The sequence below is a fragment of the Haliotis rubra genome, unplaced genomic scaffold (genome assembly GCF_003918875.1).
Source record: "Haliotis rubra isolate DU_JTF1 unplaced genomic scaffold, ASM391887v1 Scf355, whole genome shotgun sequence".
Lineage (NCBI taxonomy): Eukaryota > Metazoa > Mollusca > Gastropoda > Lepetellida > Haliotidae > Haliotis > Haliotis rubra.
The window spans coordinates 517,447-532,454 of NW_025767030.1; the positions used below are offsets into that span (position 1 = coordinate 517,447).

At 39.8% G+C, this 15,008-nt stretch overlaps 2 protein-coding genes across 3 annotated transcripts in view; both read left to right on the forward strand.

Moving 5' to 3' along the window:
- The window catches only part of LOC124285223, a 36,131-nt gene extending 28,753 nt beyond the window's left edge, over window positions 1–7,378 (forward strand). For both annotated transcript variants that reach the window (XM_046721422.1, XM_046721423.1), the window contains 2 exons: window positions 1,877–2,021; window positions 7,109–7,378. The gene's annotated coding sequence lies outside the window, so the exon portion shown is untranslated. The remainder of the gene's footprint in view (window positions 1–1,876; window positions 2,022–7,108) is intronic.
- Window positions 7,379–14,054: 6,676 nt separating this feature from the next.
- The window catches only part of LOC124285205 (ectoine dioxygenase-like), a 37,814-nt gene continuing 36,860 nt past the window's right edge, over window positions 14,055–15,008 (forward strand). Inside the window, exon 1 of the mRNA XM_046721392.1 lies at window positions 14,055–14,208. Coding sequence (XP_046577348.1) covers window positions 14,064–14,208 — 145 coding nt within the window. The 5' untranslated portion in view covers window positions 14,055–14,063. The remainder of the gene's footprint in view (window positions 14,209–15,008) is intronic.

Below are 15,008 nucleotides of genomic sequence, written 5' to 3' on the forward strand. Positions count from 1 at the left end.
TATTGAGGATATGAAGAAAGATGGGGTCGAATATTGGGATACGCTGTCACACGATATCCTACAAACTTTGATCGGCAGTGTACATAGGCACGTTCAGTCGTGTATTGCAGGACAATGGGGTCTCACAAAGTACTGAATGCCCTAAATCCATACAGTGAATAGATGAAAAAGAGGCTTGTACAGAACCTACATTCAAAACATGTATGAATTCTAAGGCATCTGGCGAGGCCCGTTCGTTGTTTTATTCTCATTTCAATGCGTGATGCTCTCTTTCTGATATTAAAACTTTACGAAAACACTGAGGGTATGTGTTGGAGTTTGGCATAGAGCCTCAATATGTTCCCATACAATCCATCTATAGTATCATCATGGGTCTATAGTATCATCATAGGTCTATAGTATCATCATAGGTCAATAGCATCACCATAGGTCTATAGTATCATCATTGGTCTATAGTATCGTCATGGGTCTATAGTATCATCATAGGTCTATAGTATCATCATAGGTCTATAGCATCACCATAGGTCTATAGTATTATCATGGGTCTATAGTATCATCATGGGTCTATAGTATCATCATAGGTCTATAGTATCATCATGGGTCTATAGTATCATCATAGGTCTATAGTATCATCATGGGTCTATAGTATCATCATAGGTCTATAGTATCATCATGGGTCTATAGTATCATCATAGGTTTATAGCAGCATAATGGGTCTATAGTATCATCATGGGCCTATAGTATCATCATAGGTCTATAGTATCATTATGGGTCTATAGTATCATCATAGGTCTATAGCATCATCATGGGTCTGTAGTATCATCATAGGTCTATAGCATCATCATAGGTCTAGGTCTATAGTATCATCATAGGTCTATAGTATCATCATAGGTCTATAGTATCATCATGGGTCTATAGTATCATCAAAGGTCTATAGTGTCATCATGGGTCTATAGTATCATCATAGGTCTATAGTATTGTCATGGGTCTATAGCATCATCATAGGTCTAAAGTATCATCATAGGTCTATAGTATCATCATGGGTCTATAGTATCATCATAGGTCTATAGTATCATCATAGGTCTATAGTATCATCATAGGTCTATAGTATAATCATAGGTCTATAGCATCATCATAGGTCTATAGTATCATCATAGGTCTATAGTATCATCATGGGTGGACGACAGGTAAACATGCAAAAGAAGTGTCACCTGAGAAACAGAGTATTAAAGGTTGGTATTTTACAAGTTTCATAAACAAGTAAATAAATTACATTGATATGTCTATCAGATTATGCTAAACCCCTGAACGGATACCACTCATTTTAAGCATGAAGCAGAACAGAGAGACACATACATCTGGTACAGTCATGCATTCCCATCATTCGTCAATTTCGAGATACCGAGGCATCACACATTGTTGCTCAGACAAATACATACAATCCGTATCATGCGAAAGTTGATAAAGGCTGAACAACTGTTACAAATCAGGGTGTACGCGATGTTTGACGATGTTAGATGATATCGTCAGGATAGTAGAGTTACTCACACTTTTGTGAAACTCACATGTGTACTCATCACACCTGTTAATGTGGTAACTTCAAGATATAGGTACAAAATCATGTAAAATGTAAATCTATCACTAATTCGACCTGAGCGGTAGGATTCAGAGGCGATCAGGACCGGAGTATTTGTTCGATGTGTATGGATCTCGAGATCAAGGGTTCCGACTGTACTAATAAAGACATATGATTATCAACCTACATGCCTGTCTCAATCTCGTACCTGCTTTGTTCCAGCGATCTATCTAGCCACTGTTAGAGATGTCTTCAGTTTATTGATGTCTTTACCTCAAAATGTTATTCACCGTATTTCAGGAGCTGACTTCAATGACAAATAGCAAATGCTTGACAAAAACAACTAGAAAACGTCGAAGCCTTGACAGCAAGCGGGCCGTGCCACATGTCCGAAAGACAGTGTCTGCCACGCTGACAGTCTCTGACTTCCAGGGTCTCTCCGAAGGTAACATATCTAGTTGATCATGACTCTGGGTAACATATCTAGTTGATCATGAGTTCAAAGGTAACATATCTAGTTGATCATGAGTTCAAAGGTAACATATCTAGTTGATCATGACTCTGGGTAACATATCTAGTTGATCATGAGTTCAAAGGTAACATATCTAGTTGATCATGAGTTCAAAGGTAACATATCTAGGTGATTGTGAGTTCGAAGGTAACATACCTAGTTGATCGTAAATCCAAAAGTAACATATCTAGTTGATCGTGAGTCCGAGGTAACATATCTAGTTGATCGTGAGTTTGAAGGGTAACATATCTAGTTGATCATGAGTCCAAGGTAACATATCTAGTTGATCATGAGTTCAAAGGTAACATATCTAGGTGATTGTGAGTTCGAAGGTAACATACCTAGTTGATCGTAAATCCAAAAGTAACATATCTAGTTGATCGTGAGTCCAAAAGTAACATATCTAGTTGATCGTGAGTCCGAGGTAACATATCTAGTTGATTGTGAGTTTGAAGGTAACATATCTAGTTGATTGTGAGTTCGAAGGTAACATATCTAGTTGATCGTGAGTCCGAGGTAACATATCTAGTTGATCGTGAGTTTGAAGGTAACATATCTAGTTGATCATGAGTCCGAGGTAACATATCTAGTTGATCATGAGTCCGAGGTAACATATCTAGTTGATTGTGAGTTTGAAGGTAACCTATCTAGTTGATCATGAGTCCGAGGTAACATATCTAGTTGATCGTGAGTTTGAAGGTAACCTATCTAGTTGATCGTGAGTCCGAGGTAACATATCTAGTTGATCGTGAGTTCGAGGTAACATATCTAGTTGATCGTGAGTCCGAGGTAACATATCTAGTTGATCGTGAGTTTGAAGGTAATATATCTAGTTGATTGTGAGTTCGAGGTAACATATCTAGTTGATCGTGAGTCCGAGGTAACATATCTAGTTGATCGTGAGTCCGAGGTAACATATCTAGTTGATCGTGAGTCCGAGGTAACATATCTAGTTGATCATGAGTCCGAGGTAACATATCTAGTTGATTGTGAGTTTGAAGGTAACCTATCTAGTTGATCGTGAGTCCGAGGTAACATATCTAGTTGATCGTGAGTTTGAAGGTAACATATCTTGTTGAGCGTGAGTCCGAGGTAACATATCTAGTTGATCGTGAGTCCGAGGTATCATATCTAGTTGATCGTGAGTTTGAAGGTAACATATCTTGTTGAGCGTGAGTCCGAGGTAACATATCTAGTTGATTGTGAGTTTGAAGGTAACATGTCCCCGCCTCCATGGTCACCGTTCTTCATCTAACTTTAGAGTAAGTTTACAATACAAAATACATGTCCCCTCCATGGTCACCGTTCTTCATCTAACTTTAGAGTAAGTTTACAATACAAAATACATTTCCCGCCTCCTTGGTCACCGTTCTTCATCTAACTTGAGAGTAAGTTTACAATACAAAATACATTTCCCGCCTCCTTGGTCATCGTTCTTCATCTAACTTTAGAGTAAGTTTACAATACAAAATACATGTCCCCGCCTCCATGGTCACCGTTCTTCATCTAACTTTAGAGTAAGTTTACAATACAAAATACATGTCCCCGCCTCCATGGTCATCGTTCTTCATCTAACTTTAGAGTAAGTTTACAAAACAAAATACATGTCCCCGCATCCATGGTCACCGTTCTTCATCTAACTTTAGAGTAAGTTTACAATACAAAATACATTTCCCGCCTCCTTGGTCACCGTTCTTCATCTAACTTTAGAGTTAGTTTACAATACAAAATACATTTCCCCACCTCCATGGTCATCGTTCTTCATCTAACTTTAGAGTAAGTTTACAATACAAAATACATGTCCCCGCATCCATGGTCACCGTTCTTCATCTAACTTTAGAGTAAGTTTACAATACAAAATACATGTCCCCGCCTCCATGGTCACCGTTCTTCATCTAACTTTAGAGTAAGTTTACAATACAAAATACATCTCCCCACCTCCATGGTCATCGTTCTTCATCTAACTTTAGAGTAAGTTTACAATACAAAATACATGTCCCCGCCTCCATGGTCACCGTTCTTCATCTAACTTTAGAGTAAGTTTACAATACAAAATACATGTCCCCGCCTCCATGGTCACCGTTCTTCATCTAACTTTAGAGTAAGTTTACAATACAAAATACATTTCCCCACCTCCATGGTCATCGTTCTTCATCTAACTTTAGAGTAAGTTTACAATACAAAATACATGTCCCCGCATCCATGGTCACCATTCTTCATCTAACTTTAGAGTAAGTTTACAATACAAAATACATGTCCCCGCCTCCATGGTCATCGTTCTTCATCTAACTTTACAGTAAGTTTACAATACAAAATACATTTCCCGCCTCCTTGGTCACCGTTCTTCATCTAACTTGAGAGTAAGTTTACAATACAAAATACATTTCCCGCCTCCTTGGTCACCGTTCTTCATCTAACTTGAGAGTAAGTTTACAATACAAAATACATGTCCCCGCCTCCATGGTCATCGTTTTTCATCTAACTTTAGAGTAAGTTTACAATACAAAATACATTTCCCCGCCTCCATGGTCATCGTTCTTCATCTAACTTTAGAGTAAGTTTACAATACAAAATACATTTCCCCACCTCCATGGTCATCGTTCTTCATCTAACTTTAGAGTAAGTTTACAATACAAAATACATGTCCCCGCATCCATGGTCACCGTTCTTCATCTAACTTTAGAGTAAGTTTACAATACAAAATATACATGTCCCCGCATCCATGGTCATCGTTCTTCATCTAACTTTAGAGTAAGTTTACAATACAAAATACATTTCCCGCCTCCTTGGTCACCGTTCTTCATCTAACTTGAGAGAGTAAGTTTACAATACAAAATACATTTCCCGCCTCCTTGGTCACCGTTCTTCATCTAACTTTAGAGTAAGTTTACAATACAAAATACATGTCCCCGCCTCAATGGTCATCGTTCTTCATCTAACTTTAGAGTAAGTTTACAATACAAAATACATGTCCCTGCCTCCTTGGTCACCGTTCTTCATCTAACTTTAGAGTAAGTTTACAATACAAAATACATGTCCCCGCCTCCATGGTCATCGTTCTTCATCTAACTTTAGAGAGTAAGTTTACAATACAAAATACATTTCCCCACCTCCTTGGTCACCGTTCTTCATCTAACTTTAGAGTAAGTTTACAATACAAAATACATTTCCCCACCTCCATGGTCACCGTTCTTCATCTAACTTTAGAGTAAGTTTACAATACAAAATACATGTCCCCGCCTCCATGGTCATCGTTCTTCATCTAACTTTAGAGTAAGTTTACAATACAAAAATACATTTCCCCACCTCCATGGTCACTGTTCTTCTTCATCTAACTTTAGAGTAAGTTTACAATACAAAATACATTTCCCCACCTCCATGGTCATCGTTCTTCATCTAACTTTAGAGTAAGTTTACAATACAAAATACATGTCCCCGCCTCCATGGTCATCGTTCTTCATCTAACTTGAGAGTAAGTTTACAATACAAAATACATTTCCCCGCATCCATGGTCACCGTTCTTCATCTAACTTTAGAGTAAGTTTACAATACAAAATACATGTCCCCGCCTCCATGGTCATCGTTCTTCATCTAACTTTAGAGTAAGTTTACAATACAAAATACATGTCCCCACCTCCATGGTCATCGTTCTTCATCTAACTTTAGAGTAAGTTTACAATACAAAATACATGTCCCCGCCTCAATGGTCATCGTTCTTCATCTAACTTTAGAGTAAGTTTACAATACAAAATACATGTCCCCGCCTCCATGGTCATCGTTCTTCATCTAACTTTAGAGTAAGTTTACAATACAAAATACATGTCCCCGCCTCCATGGTCATCGTTCTTCATCTAACTTTAGAGTAAGTTTACAATACAAAATACATGTCCCCGCCTCCATGGTCATCGTTCTTCATCTAACTTTAGAGTAAGTTTACAATACAAAATACATGTCCCCGCCTCCATGGTCATCGTTCTTCATCTAACTTTAGAGTAAGTTTACAATACAAAATACATGTCCCCGCCTCCATGGTCATCGTTCTTCATCTAACTTTAGAGTAAGTTTACAATACAAAATACATGTCCCCGCCTCCATGGTCATCGTTCTTCATCTAACTTTAGAGTAAGTTTACAATACAAAATACATGTCCCCGCCTCCATGGTCATCGTTCTTCATCTAACTTTTAGAGTAAGTTTACAATACAAAATACATGTCCCCACCTCCATGGTCACCGTTCTTCATCTAACTTTAGAGTAAGTTTACAATACAAAATACATGTCCCCGCCTCCATGGTCATCGTTCTTCATCTAACTTTAGAGTAAGTTTACAATACAAAATACATGTCCCCACCTCCATGGTCATCGTTCTTCATCTAACTTTAGAGTAAGTTTACAATACAAAAATACATGTCCCCACCTCCATGGTCACCGTTCTTCATCTAACTTTAGAGTAAGTTTACAATACAAAATACATGTCCCCGCCTCCATGGTCACCGTTCTTCATCTAACTTTAGAGTAAGTTTACAATACAAAATACATGTCCCCGCCTCCATGGTCATCGTTCTTCATCTAACTTTAGAGTAAGTTTACAATACAAAATACATTTCCCCACCTCCTTGGTCACCGTTCTTCATCTAACTTTAGAGTAAGTTTACAATACAAAATACATGTCCCCGCCTCAATGGTCACCGTTCTTCATCTAACTTTAGAGTAAGTTTACAATACAAAATACATGTCCCCGCCTCCATGGTCACCGTTCTTCATCTAACTTTAGAGTAAGTTTACAATACAAAATACATGTCCCCGCCTCCATGGTCACCGTTCTTCATCTAACTTTAGAGTAAGTTTACAATACAAAATACATGTCCCCGCCTCCATGGTCACCGTTCTTCATCTAACCCAACAGTAAAGAAGTTTGCAGTACAAAATATCCAAATACACGTTCCCGCATCCATTTTCACCATTATTCATTTAACCCTACAGGACGTTTGCAGTGCAATATGTAAACATCTCATGTTGCAGGCAGTCAAGCCAGAGTGGAAGGTCTTCTGCTGTTGGTGGCCATGTTTACAAGCGTCCTCTCATCAAAGTAACATCATCAGTCATACACGAAGTCAGTACACACATGTACAGAAACACACTGAGGATCGCCTTAAATCTTTTCCAAGATCAACAATTGATGTTTTAAAAAATATATCTGTATAATGCATGAACACTCTGATACACTGCAAATTAACCTTGACCGAAACTGTATGAAATTCATGATGTGATCAATAAATTGCTGCAACATTCCTTCAGCGTCTGTTGCGCCCTACATATTGCATCCACAGTCTCTCACAAGCAAGCATGGCTATCACTCAGTTGCATACCAGTGTAAGCGTGCAGTGTAATAGCACAACAGAGTAATGGTGTGTGAGAGTACTGATGTAACAGAGTATCAATGAAATATTGTAACAGAGTATCAATGTAATACTGTAACAGAATATCAATGTAGTAGTGTAACAGAGTATCAATGTAATATTGTAACAGAGTATCAATGTAGTAGTGTAACAGAGTATCAATGTAATAGTGTAACAGAGTAACCAATGTAGTACTGTAACAGAGTATCAATGTACATGTAGTAGTGTAACAGAGTATCAATGTAATATTGTAACAGAGTATCAATGTAGTACTGTAACAGAGTATCAATGTAGTAGTGTAACAGAGTATCAATGTAGTAGTGTAACAGAGTATCAATGTAGTAGTGTAGCAGAGTATCAATGTAGTAGTGTAACAGAGTATCAATATTAGTGTGACAGAGTATCAATGTAGTAGTGTAACAGAGTATCAATGTAGTAATGTAACAGAGTATCAATGTAATAATGTAACAGAATATCAATGTAGTAGTGTAACAGAGTATCAATGTAATAGTGTAACAGAGTATCAATGTAATAATGTAACAGAATATCAATGTAATAGTGTAACAGAATATCAATGTAGTAATGTAACAGAGTATCAATGTAATAATGTAACAGAATATCAATGTAGTAGTGTAACAGAGTATCAATGTAATAGTGTAACAGAGTATCAATGTAATAATGTAACAGAATATCAATGTAATAGTGTAACAGAATATCAATGTAGTAATGTAACAGAGTATCAATGTATTAGTGTAACAGAGTATCAATGTAGTAGTGTAACAGAGTACCAATGTAATAGTGTAACAGAATATCAATGTAATAATGTAACAGAGTATCAATGTAGTAGTGTAACAGAGTATCAATGTAGTAGTGTAACAGAGTATCAATGTAATACTGTAACACAGTACCTAATGTAATAATGTAACAGAGTATCAATGTAATAATGTAACAGAATATCAATGTAATAGTGTAACAGAATATCAATGTAATAATGTAACAGAGTATCAATGTATTAGTGTAACAGAGTATCAATGTAGTAGTGTAACAGAGTATCAATGTAGTAGTGTAACAGAGTATCAATGTAATACTGTAACCGAGTACCTAATGTAATAATGTAACAGAGTATCAATGTAATAATGTAACCGAGGTGAGGTGAGGTGAAATTGGGTTTAACGTCGTGCTTGAGAATATTTCGCTCATATGACGACGTGCATGCGTGTGTATGTGTATGTGCGGCTGCTTGTACTAGCCCAGACTGAAGCTGGTTTTATAGTGCTAGCTCACTGAGATACCATGCCGCAGTGAAGCATGAATACCCCACTCAGACACATTATACTGACTCCGAGCCGACCAGTCCTTGCTGTACCCATTATTGCCGAGCGCCAGTCAGGGACCAACAAGTACCATATTTTAACGTCTTTTCGTATGACGCGGTCGGGGATCGAACCCGCGACCTTCCGCTCTCCGGGCGGGCGTTCTAACCACTACACCACGGAGGCGGTCTAACCGAGTACCTAATGTAATAATGTAACAGAGTATCAATGTAATAATGTAACCGAGTACCTAATGTAATAGTGTAACAGAGTAGTAATCAAATAGTGCAACAGAGTACTTTTCTGATGGGTCGGTCTATTGCCCGACGATGTAACAACGCTCACAGACTTATCTGATGGGTCGGTCCATTACTCGAAATTGTTACAGCGGACACTGATAAACTTATCTGATGGGTGAGAGAAATTTCTGATATCATTAATTCAATTCCTTCCAAGAAAGCAACTGGACCAGATAAAATTAGTCATCAATTGTTGAAGAAAACTATTAACACTATAAGCAGTGTTCATTGTTTATTATTTAATCTTTCTCTTAGATCGAGTACTTTCCCAAATGTTTGGGAAAAGGCCCATGTCATGCCGCTATTTAAGAAAGGTGACAATTCAAAGGTATCTAATTATAGGCCGATATCACTAATCAGTTGTGTTGGTAAAATATTTGAAAGGGTCGTTTTTAAACATCTTAATAACTACTTTCTTGATAACAAATTGTTGTACAAATATCAGGCTGGTTTTCAGCGAGGCCACTCTACTGTACATCAACTTATAGAAATATTACCACAATGTATCTGCAAAGAGCCGGTGTATTAAATTGCTCAACAAGATTGTTTGCTGGTGACACATGCAATCATTACAAGTAACTATGAATGAAAATTTAAGCTCGTTAAGTGATTGGGCTAAGGACTGGTTTCTCAAATACAACACAGATAAGACAGAAGCTGTATTGTTCTCGACCAGAGATAGTGACAAGCTAGACAATTTATATGGTTTAAACATATTTCTATGCCGTCAATGCAGAAACCTGGATAAGCGAACAAGCCTAGTGGCTTATCTAAACGCCGCGCCAGTACACGGTTCCAATATAGCTGGATACATAATTGAAATAGTCCGATAAGAAAAGAATAATACTGAGACAAACTTACACTCAGAAAAATTATTGTGCCTAGCAACGAAATGAGCTGCCGCAGAAAATCAAGTTATATAAATCTTGTCTTGCATTGAATATATACTCTCCCAAAAAAGAAACGCATATAGGAATTTTAACTGTATTTCTATGTTTATTTTGAAACATCTTGTAGGCTTTATGAGACAATGAAATATAGCGAAATTGCACACTGGGAATGCAGACTTATCCGTCTTTGGCACCAACTCGAGGAAAGTCAGTTTGAGTGTCACATGGAGACGTGTGGTGGCGCTGAAGTCAATACCTCGTGTGACCACCGTTGGCATCCAGAACTGCACGGCATCGCCTCGGCATCGAACGAACAAGTCTCAGAATCTCGTGTTGCCCAATCGCAGCCCACTCTGCCTGTAGTGCCTGTTCGAGTTGCTGAAGTGTCTGGGGCTGAGGGTTACGGCGTCGCACCCGTCTGTCCAGGGCATCCCACAGATGTTCGATCGGGTTTAAGTCCGGTGATCTTGAGGGCCAGGGGAGCACATTGATGTTGTGGTTCTGGAGGAAGTATCTAGTGTGACGTGCTGTGTGGGGCCTGGCATTGTCCTGTTGAAACAACTCCCTCTGGCGATCAATGATTGGAAGGATGTGTGGGCGTAGGATTTCGTCACAGTACCGTTGAGCTGTCAGGTTGCCCTGGATCATCACCAAATCACTTCTCCTACGGCAGGTGACATCCCCCCACATCATAACACCTGCCGGCCGAATCTGTCCACCTGGGGAACGCAAGCGTCGGCGAAACGTTCACGTCGACGTCTGTACACCCGCATTCTTCCATCGCGTCGTTCCAATAGAAATCGTGATTCATCACTGAACCAGATTCTACGCCAATTCGGTAGGTTCCAGGCCTGAACGTTGGTGCACCATTGAACTCGATGTCGACGATGTTGTTGTCGAAGCACAGGGCCAAAATAAGGTCTTCTGGCACGTAAACCAGCCTCACTCAACCTGTTCCTGACGGTCTGTGCAGAAAGCCTCCTTAATCCGGGTATTTGTCGAGCGGTACTGGTCGCCGTAGCTGTTCGATGACGCAGGTGATGTACCCGGATGTAGCGATCCTGCGCCGCAGTGGTCGCTCGAGGTCGCCCACTATGAGGGGCATCTGCTACCGCATTCTGCCGGCGATATCTCCCCAGAGCCGTGAAATGGTGCTTTGGTGAACATTCATGCGTCGGGCAACTGCACGTTGAGACTGGCCAGCTTCAAGCAAACCAATGGCGATATGACGGTTGGCTTCACTTAGACGTGGCATTTTGCGTTCGTCAACAATATTCCAAATACAGTGAATAATCGACAGACAGCGATCAACATTTTATACCCATCACTGAGACTATCTGATCCCCAACTTTCACGTAGATTGCATGTGAATTGTGTATTCTGTGACACTACACGCCGAAATTGCAAATCATGCTGTTAAATACGGGTATTTTACGGATGGTGCGTTTTGTTGTGATGTTTCAAAACATAAACACCATAGGACTCATAAACAGAGCAAAACCTTTTGTAAAATAAATCACGTTTTAATTCATTGCTACATGAAATTGCTATTTTCATGATGCGTTTCTTTTTGTGGAGAGTATACATGTATATATGCGTGTGAATTATGAGATGGATGTACAGCTGATCAAACTAACTTCTCAGAGCAGTTACAGTTAGAAGCAGCTCGTATAGTGACAGGACTTCCAAAATATACTTCTCGTGATCATTTGTATTTTGAAACTAGTTGGGAAACCCTAAGTGAACAAAGAAGAAAAAGAAAACTGTGCTTATTTTATAAGATTCTTCACAATATTGCACCATCATACCTCCAGGAATTACTACCTACATATGTTGACCAAAACTCATCTTATAACCTTCGCAACTCTTTAAAATTCTCCCTTCCATTTACGAGATTGAAACTTTCCTTATCATCATTTATTCTATCTACTATACGAATGTGGAACAAAGTTCCCATAGAAATAAGAAACACAGACTCTTTAGGAAGTTTTAAATTGAAAATTCAAAGTAAAATAAATGCAGCCCCGTCATTCTTTTGGCCTGGTACAAGAAAACTTAACATTATTCACACAAACCTGAGGTACAATACAAGTCAGCTTGATTACGATGTATTTAGAATTGATTTAAGATCAGATGTTTCTTGTGCTTGTGGTTGTCCTTGTGAAAATTCATGGCATTATCTTTTAGAATGTTCTTTGTATACAAAGCAGCGTAAAGATATGTTTGTAAATGTAAATGCTGTCGTTAAGCATCGCATACCTATTAATCTAGATTTATTGTTATTTGGTCATGTTACACTATCACTATATGAAAATGAATTATTACTTGAACAGGTACATGGATATATTAAGCTCACTGAAAGATCTTTTGTAGTTTTATTCTTGTATATACTTTACACATCATCTTTAAAGATCTTGTAAATTCACTCAACAAATACATGTTGTCAATGTTTTTATACTATAAATATGAAACGTGTAACTTTTGGGAGAGGGAGTTCCTAAGTTGGATAACTTGTGCCCAACCCATTGCCCGACATTGTTACAGCGAACACTGGCAGACATATCTGATGGGTCAGTCCATTGGTCGACGTTGTTACAGTGAACACTGGCAGACATTTCTGATGGGTCGGTCCATTGGTCGACATTGTTACAGCGAACACTGGCAGACATATCTGATGGGTCGGTCCATTGGTCGACATTGTTACAGCGAACACTGGCAGACATATCTGATGGGTCGGTCCATTGGTCGACATTGTTACAGTGAACACTGTTACAGCAGAACATGGCAGACATGATGGGTCGGTCCATTGGTCGACATTGTTACAGCGAACACTGGCAGACATATCTGATGGGTCGGTCCATTGGTCGACATTGTTACAGCGAACACTGGCAGACATATCTGATGGGTCGGTCCATTGGTCGACATTGTTACAGTGAACACTGGCAGACATATCTGATGGGTCGGTCCATTGGTCGACATTGTTACAGCGAACACTGGCAGACATATCTGATGGGTCGGTCCATTGGTCGACATTGTTACAGTGAACACTGGCAGACATATCTGATGGGTCGGTCCATTGGTCGACATTGTTACAGCGAACACTGGCAGACATATCTGATGGGTCGGTCCATTGGTCGACATTGTTACAGTGAACACTGGCAGACATATCTGATGGGTCGGTCCATTGGTCGACATTGTTACAGTGAACACTGGCAGACATATCTGATGGGTCAGTCCATTGGTCGACATTGTTACAGTGAACACTGGCAGACATATCTGATGGGTCAGTCCATTGGTCGACATTGGTCGACATTGGCAGACACAGTCCATGAACATTGTTACTGGCAGAACACTGACAGATATCTGATGGGTCGGTCCATTGGTCGACATTGTTACAGTGAACACTGACAGACATATCTGATGGGTCGGTCCATTGGTCGACATTGTTACAGCGAACGCTGACAGACATATCTGATGGGTCGGTCCATTGGTCGACATTGTTACAGCGAACACTGACAGACTTATCTGATGGGTCGGTCCATTGTCTGTCTGTCTGTCATTGTTACATAGAAACATATCCAGTAAAAGGAAATCTATCTGATTGGATTGTTGAACTCCAGGGTCCAAAGTGTTCGCATGTAAATGGTCTTGCCCTACCAGTATCGGTACCCCTATGGGAACGTACATTCACGCCTTGCAGTCCATTAATAGCCTATTCGTGGTTTCTGTGTGAGAATCAATAGATGGTTGAGATGCGGGTTTCACTGAATTATCTATTCTTGCGACGTTCTGCCCCAACAGCAGCCTGCAGCACATGGAGCTAGGCGGGTTTATGTGTTGTTGGATAACCTCCGGTCCTAGTAACTGTACACTATGCAATATTTGTTTTAACTAAGCTTATGCATGGTAGGATTGGCAGTAAAGTGTTGTCTAACCCGCATTGTGATTAGCCACATGTTACATGCACAGTGACCTAGTTGCTGGCGGAGCACGACCTAATGACTACACCAGTTGGAACCAGACCAGACGCAGCGTCATGGCTCTCACAGGTAGGTGCCTTTCCTTAACACCCAGCCATGGCTCCTATTCGTACATCGAGGGTGTTGTGGTCAATGCACCTTACTGTAATGCTCCGACTATACAATAATATTGATCCTTTGGCCGAGGCACTACAGCTGAAGGGGTCGTTGTGGGCACGGGTACTACAGATATGTACCCCAGGTACGTTTCTGTATACCCTGGCCATAATGAGAATACAGAAACGTACCCTAGGAAGATTCCATTCCCACACTGTGTCGTATTCTTGACCGGAACTGTCATGCTGTTGTATTAGATACATTTGATTGCGTTATATGTAAGTAATGTGAGAATACACAGTAACGCCCGATGCATAATACCACTCGGAACCAGCTGGACGGGAACAACTACATACAGTTTCCGTTTTGGATTGCGGAATATGGACTCGTCTGCCTTTTAGGGTACCGGGTACGTTTCTGTATTTTGACTTTGTTTAGGGTACATATCTGTATACAGAAACGTACCTGGGGTACGTATCTGTAGTACCTGTGCCGACAACGACCCCTTCAGCGGCACTACAGTGCGTTAAGTAACTGAAGAGAGATATAACTGAAAGTGCCAACACTTGCACACATTCATGAATGACTTCCAAAAGGAAGACCGTTAATCAGTACTTGTACAGTCAGTCTAATTAATGACCACTTATGCTGAACACTCACGCGCTGTCTCTCAAGCAGGCTGTATGTATGAAAGTGTATCACGCTACGTATTTTCCGACCACAGACCGCACTTAGACATTGTATGAATAGTTTTAGACTTGTACGTGCTATGTTTAAACATATGAGCTGTCATAACTGATCACATTCAAACATCTCTTAATATGTATCAACAATAACGCTGTCTTTGCCTTTAATATGAGGCAAGCTACAGTGCATTCAGCTTGGAGTTTCTTTCCTTATCGTTCGGAGGGAAGTCAGCGGGTTGTGATCACTGTACATTCGAGT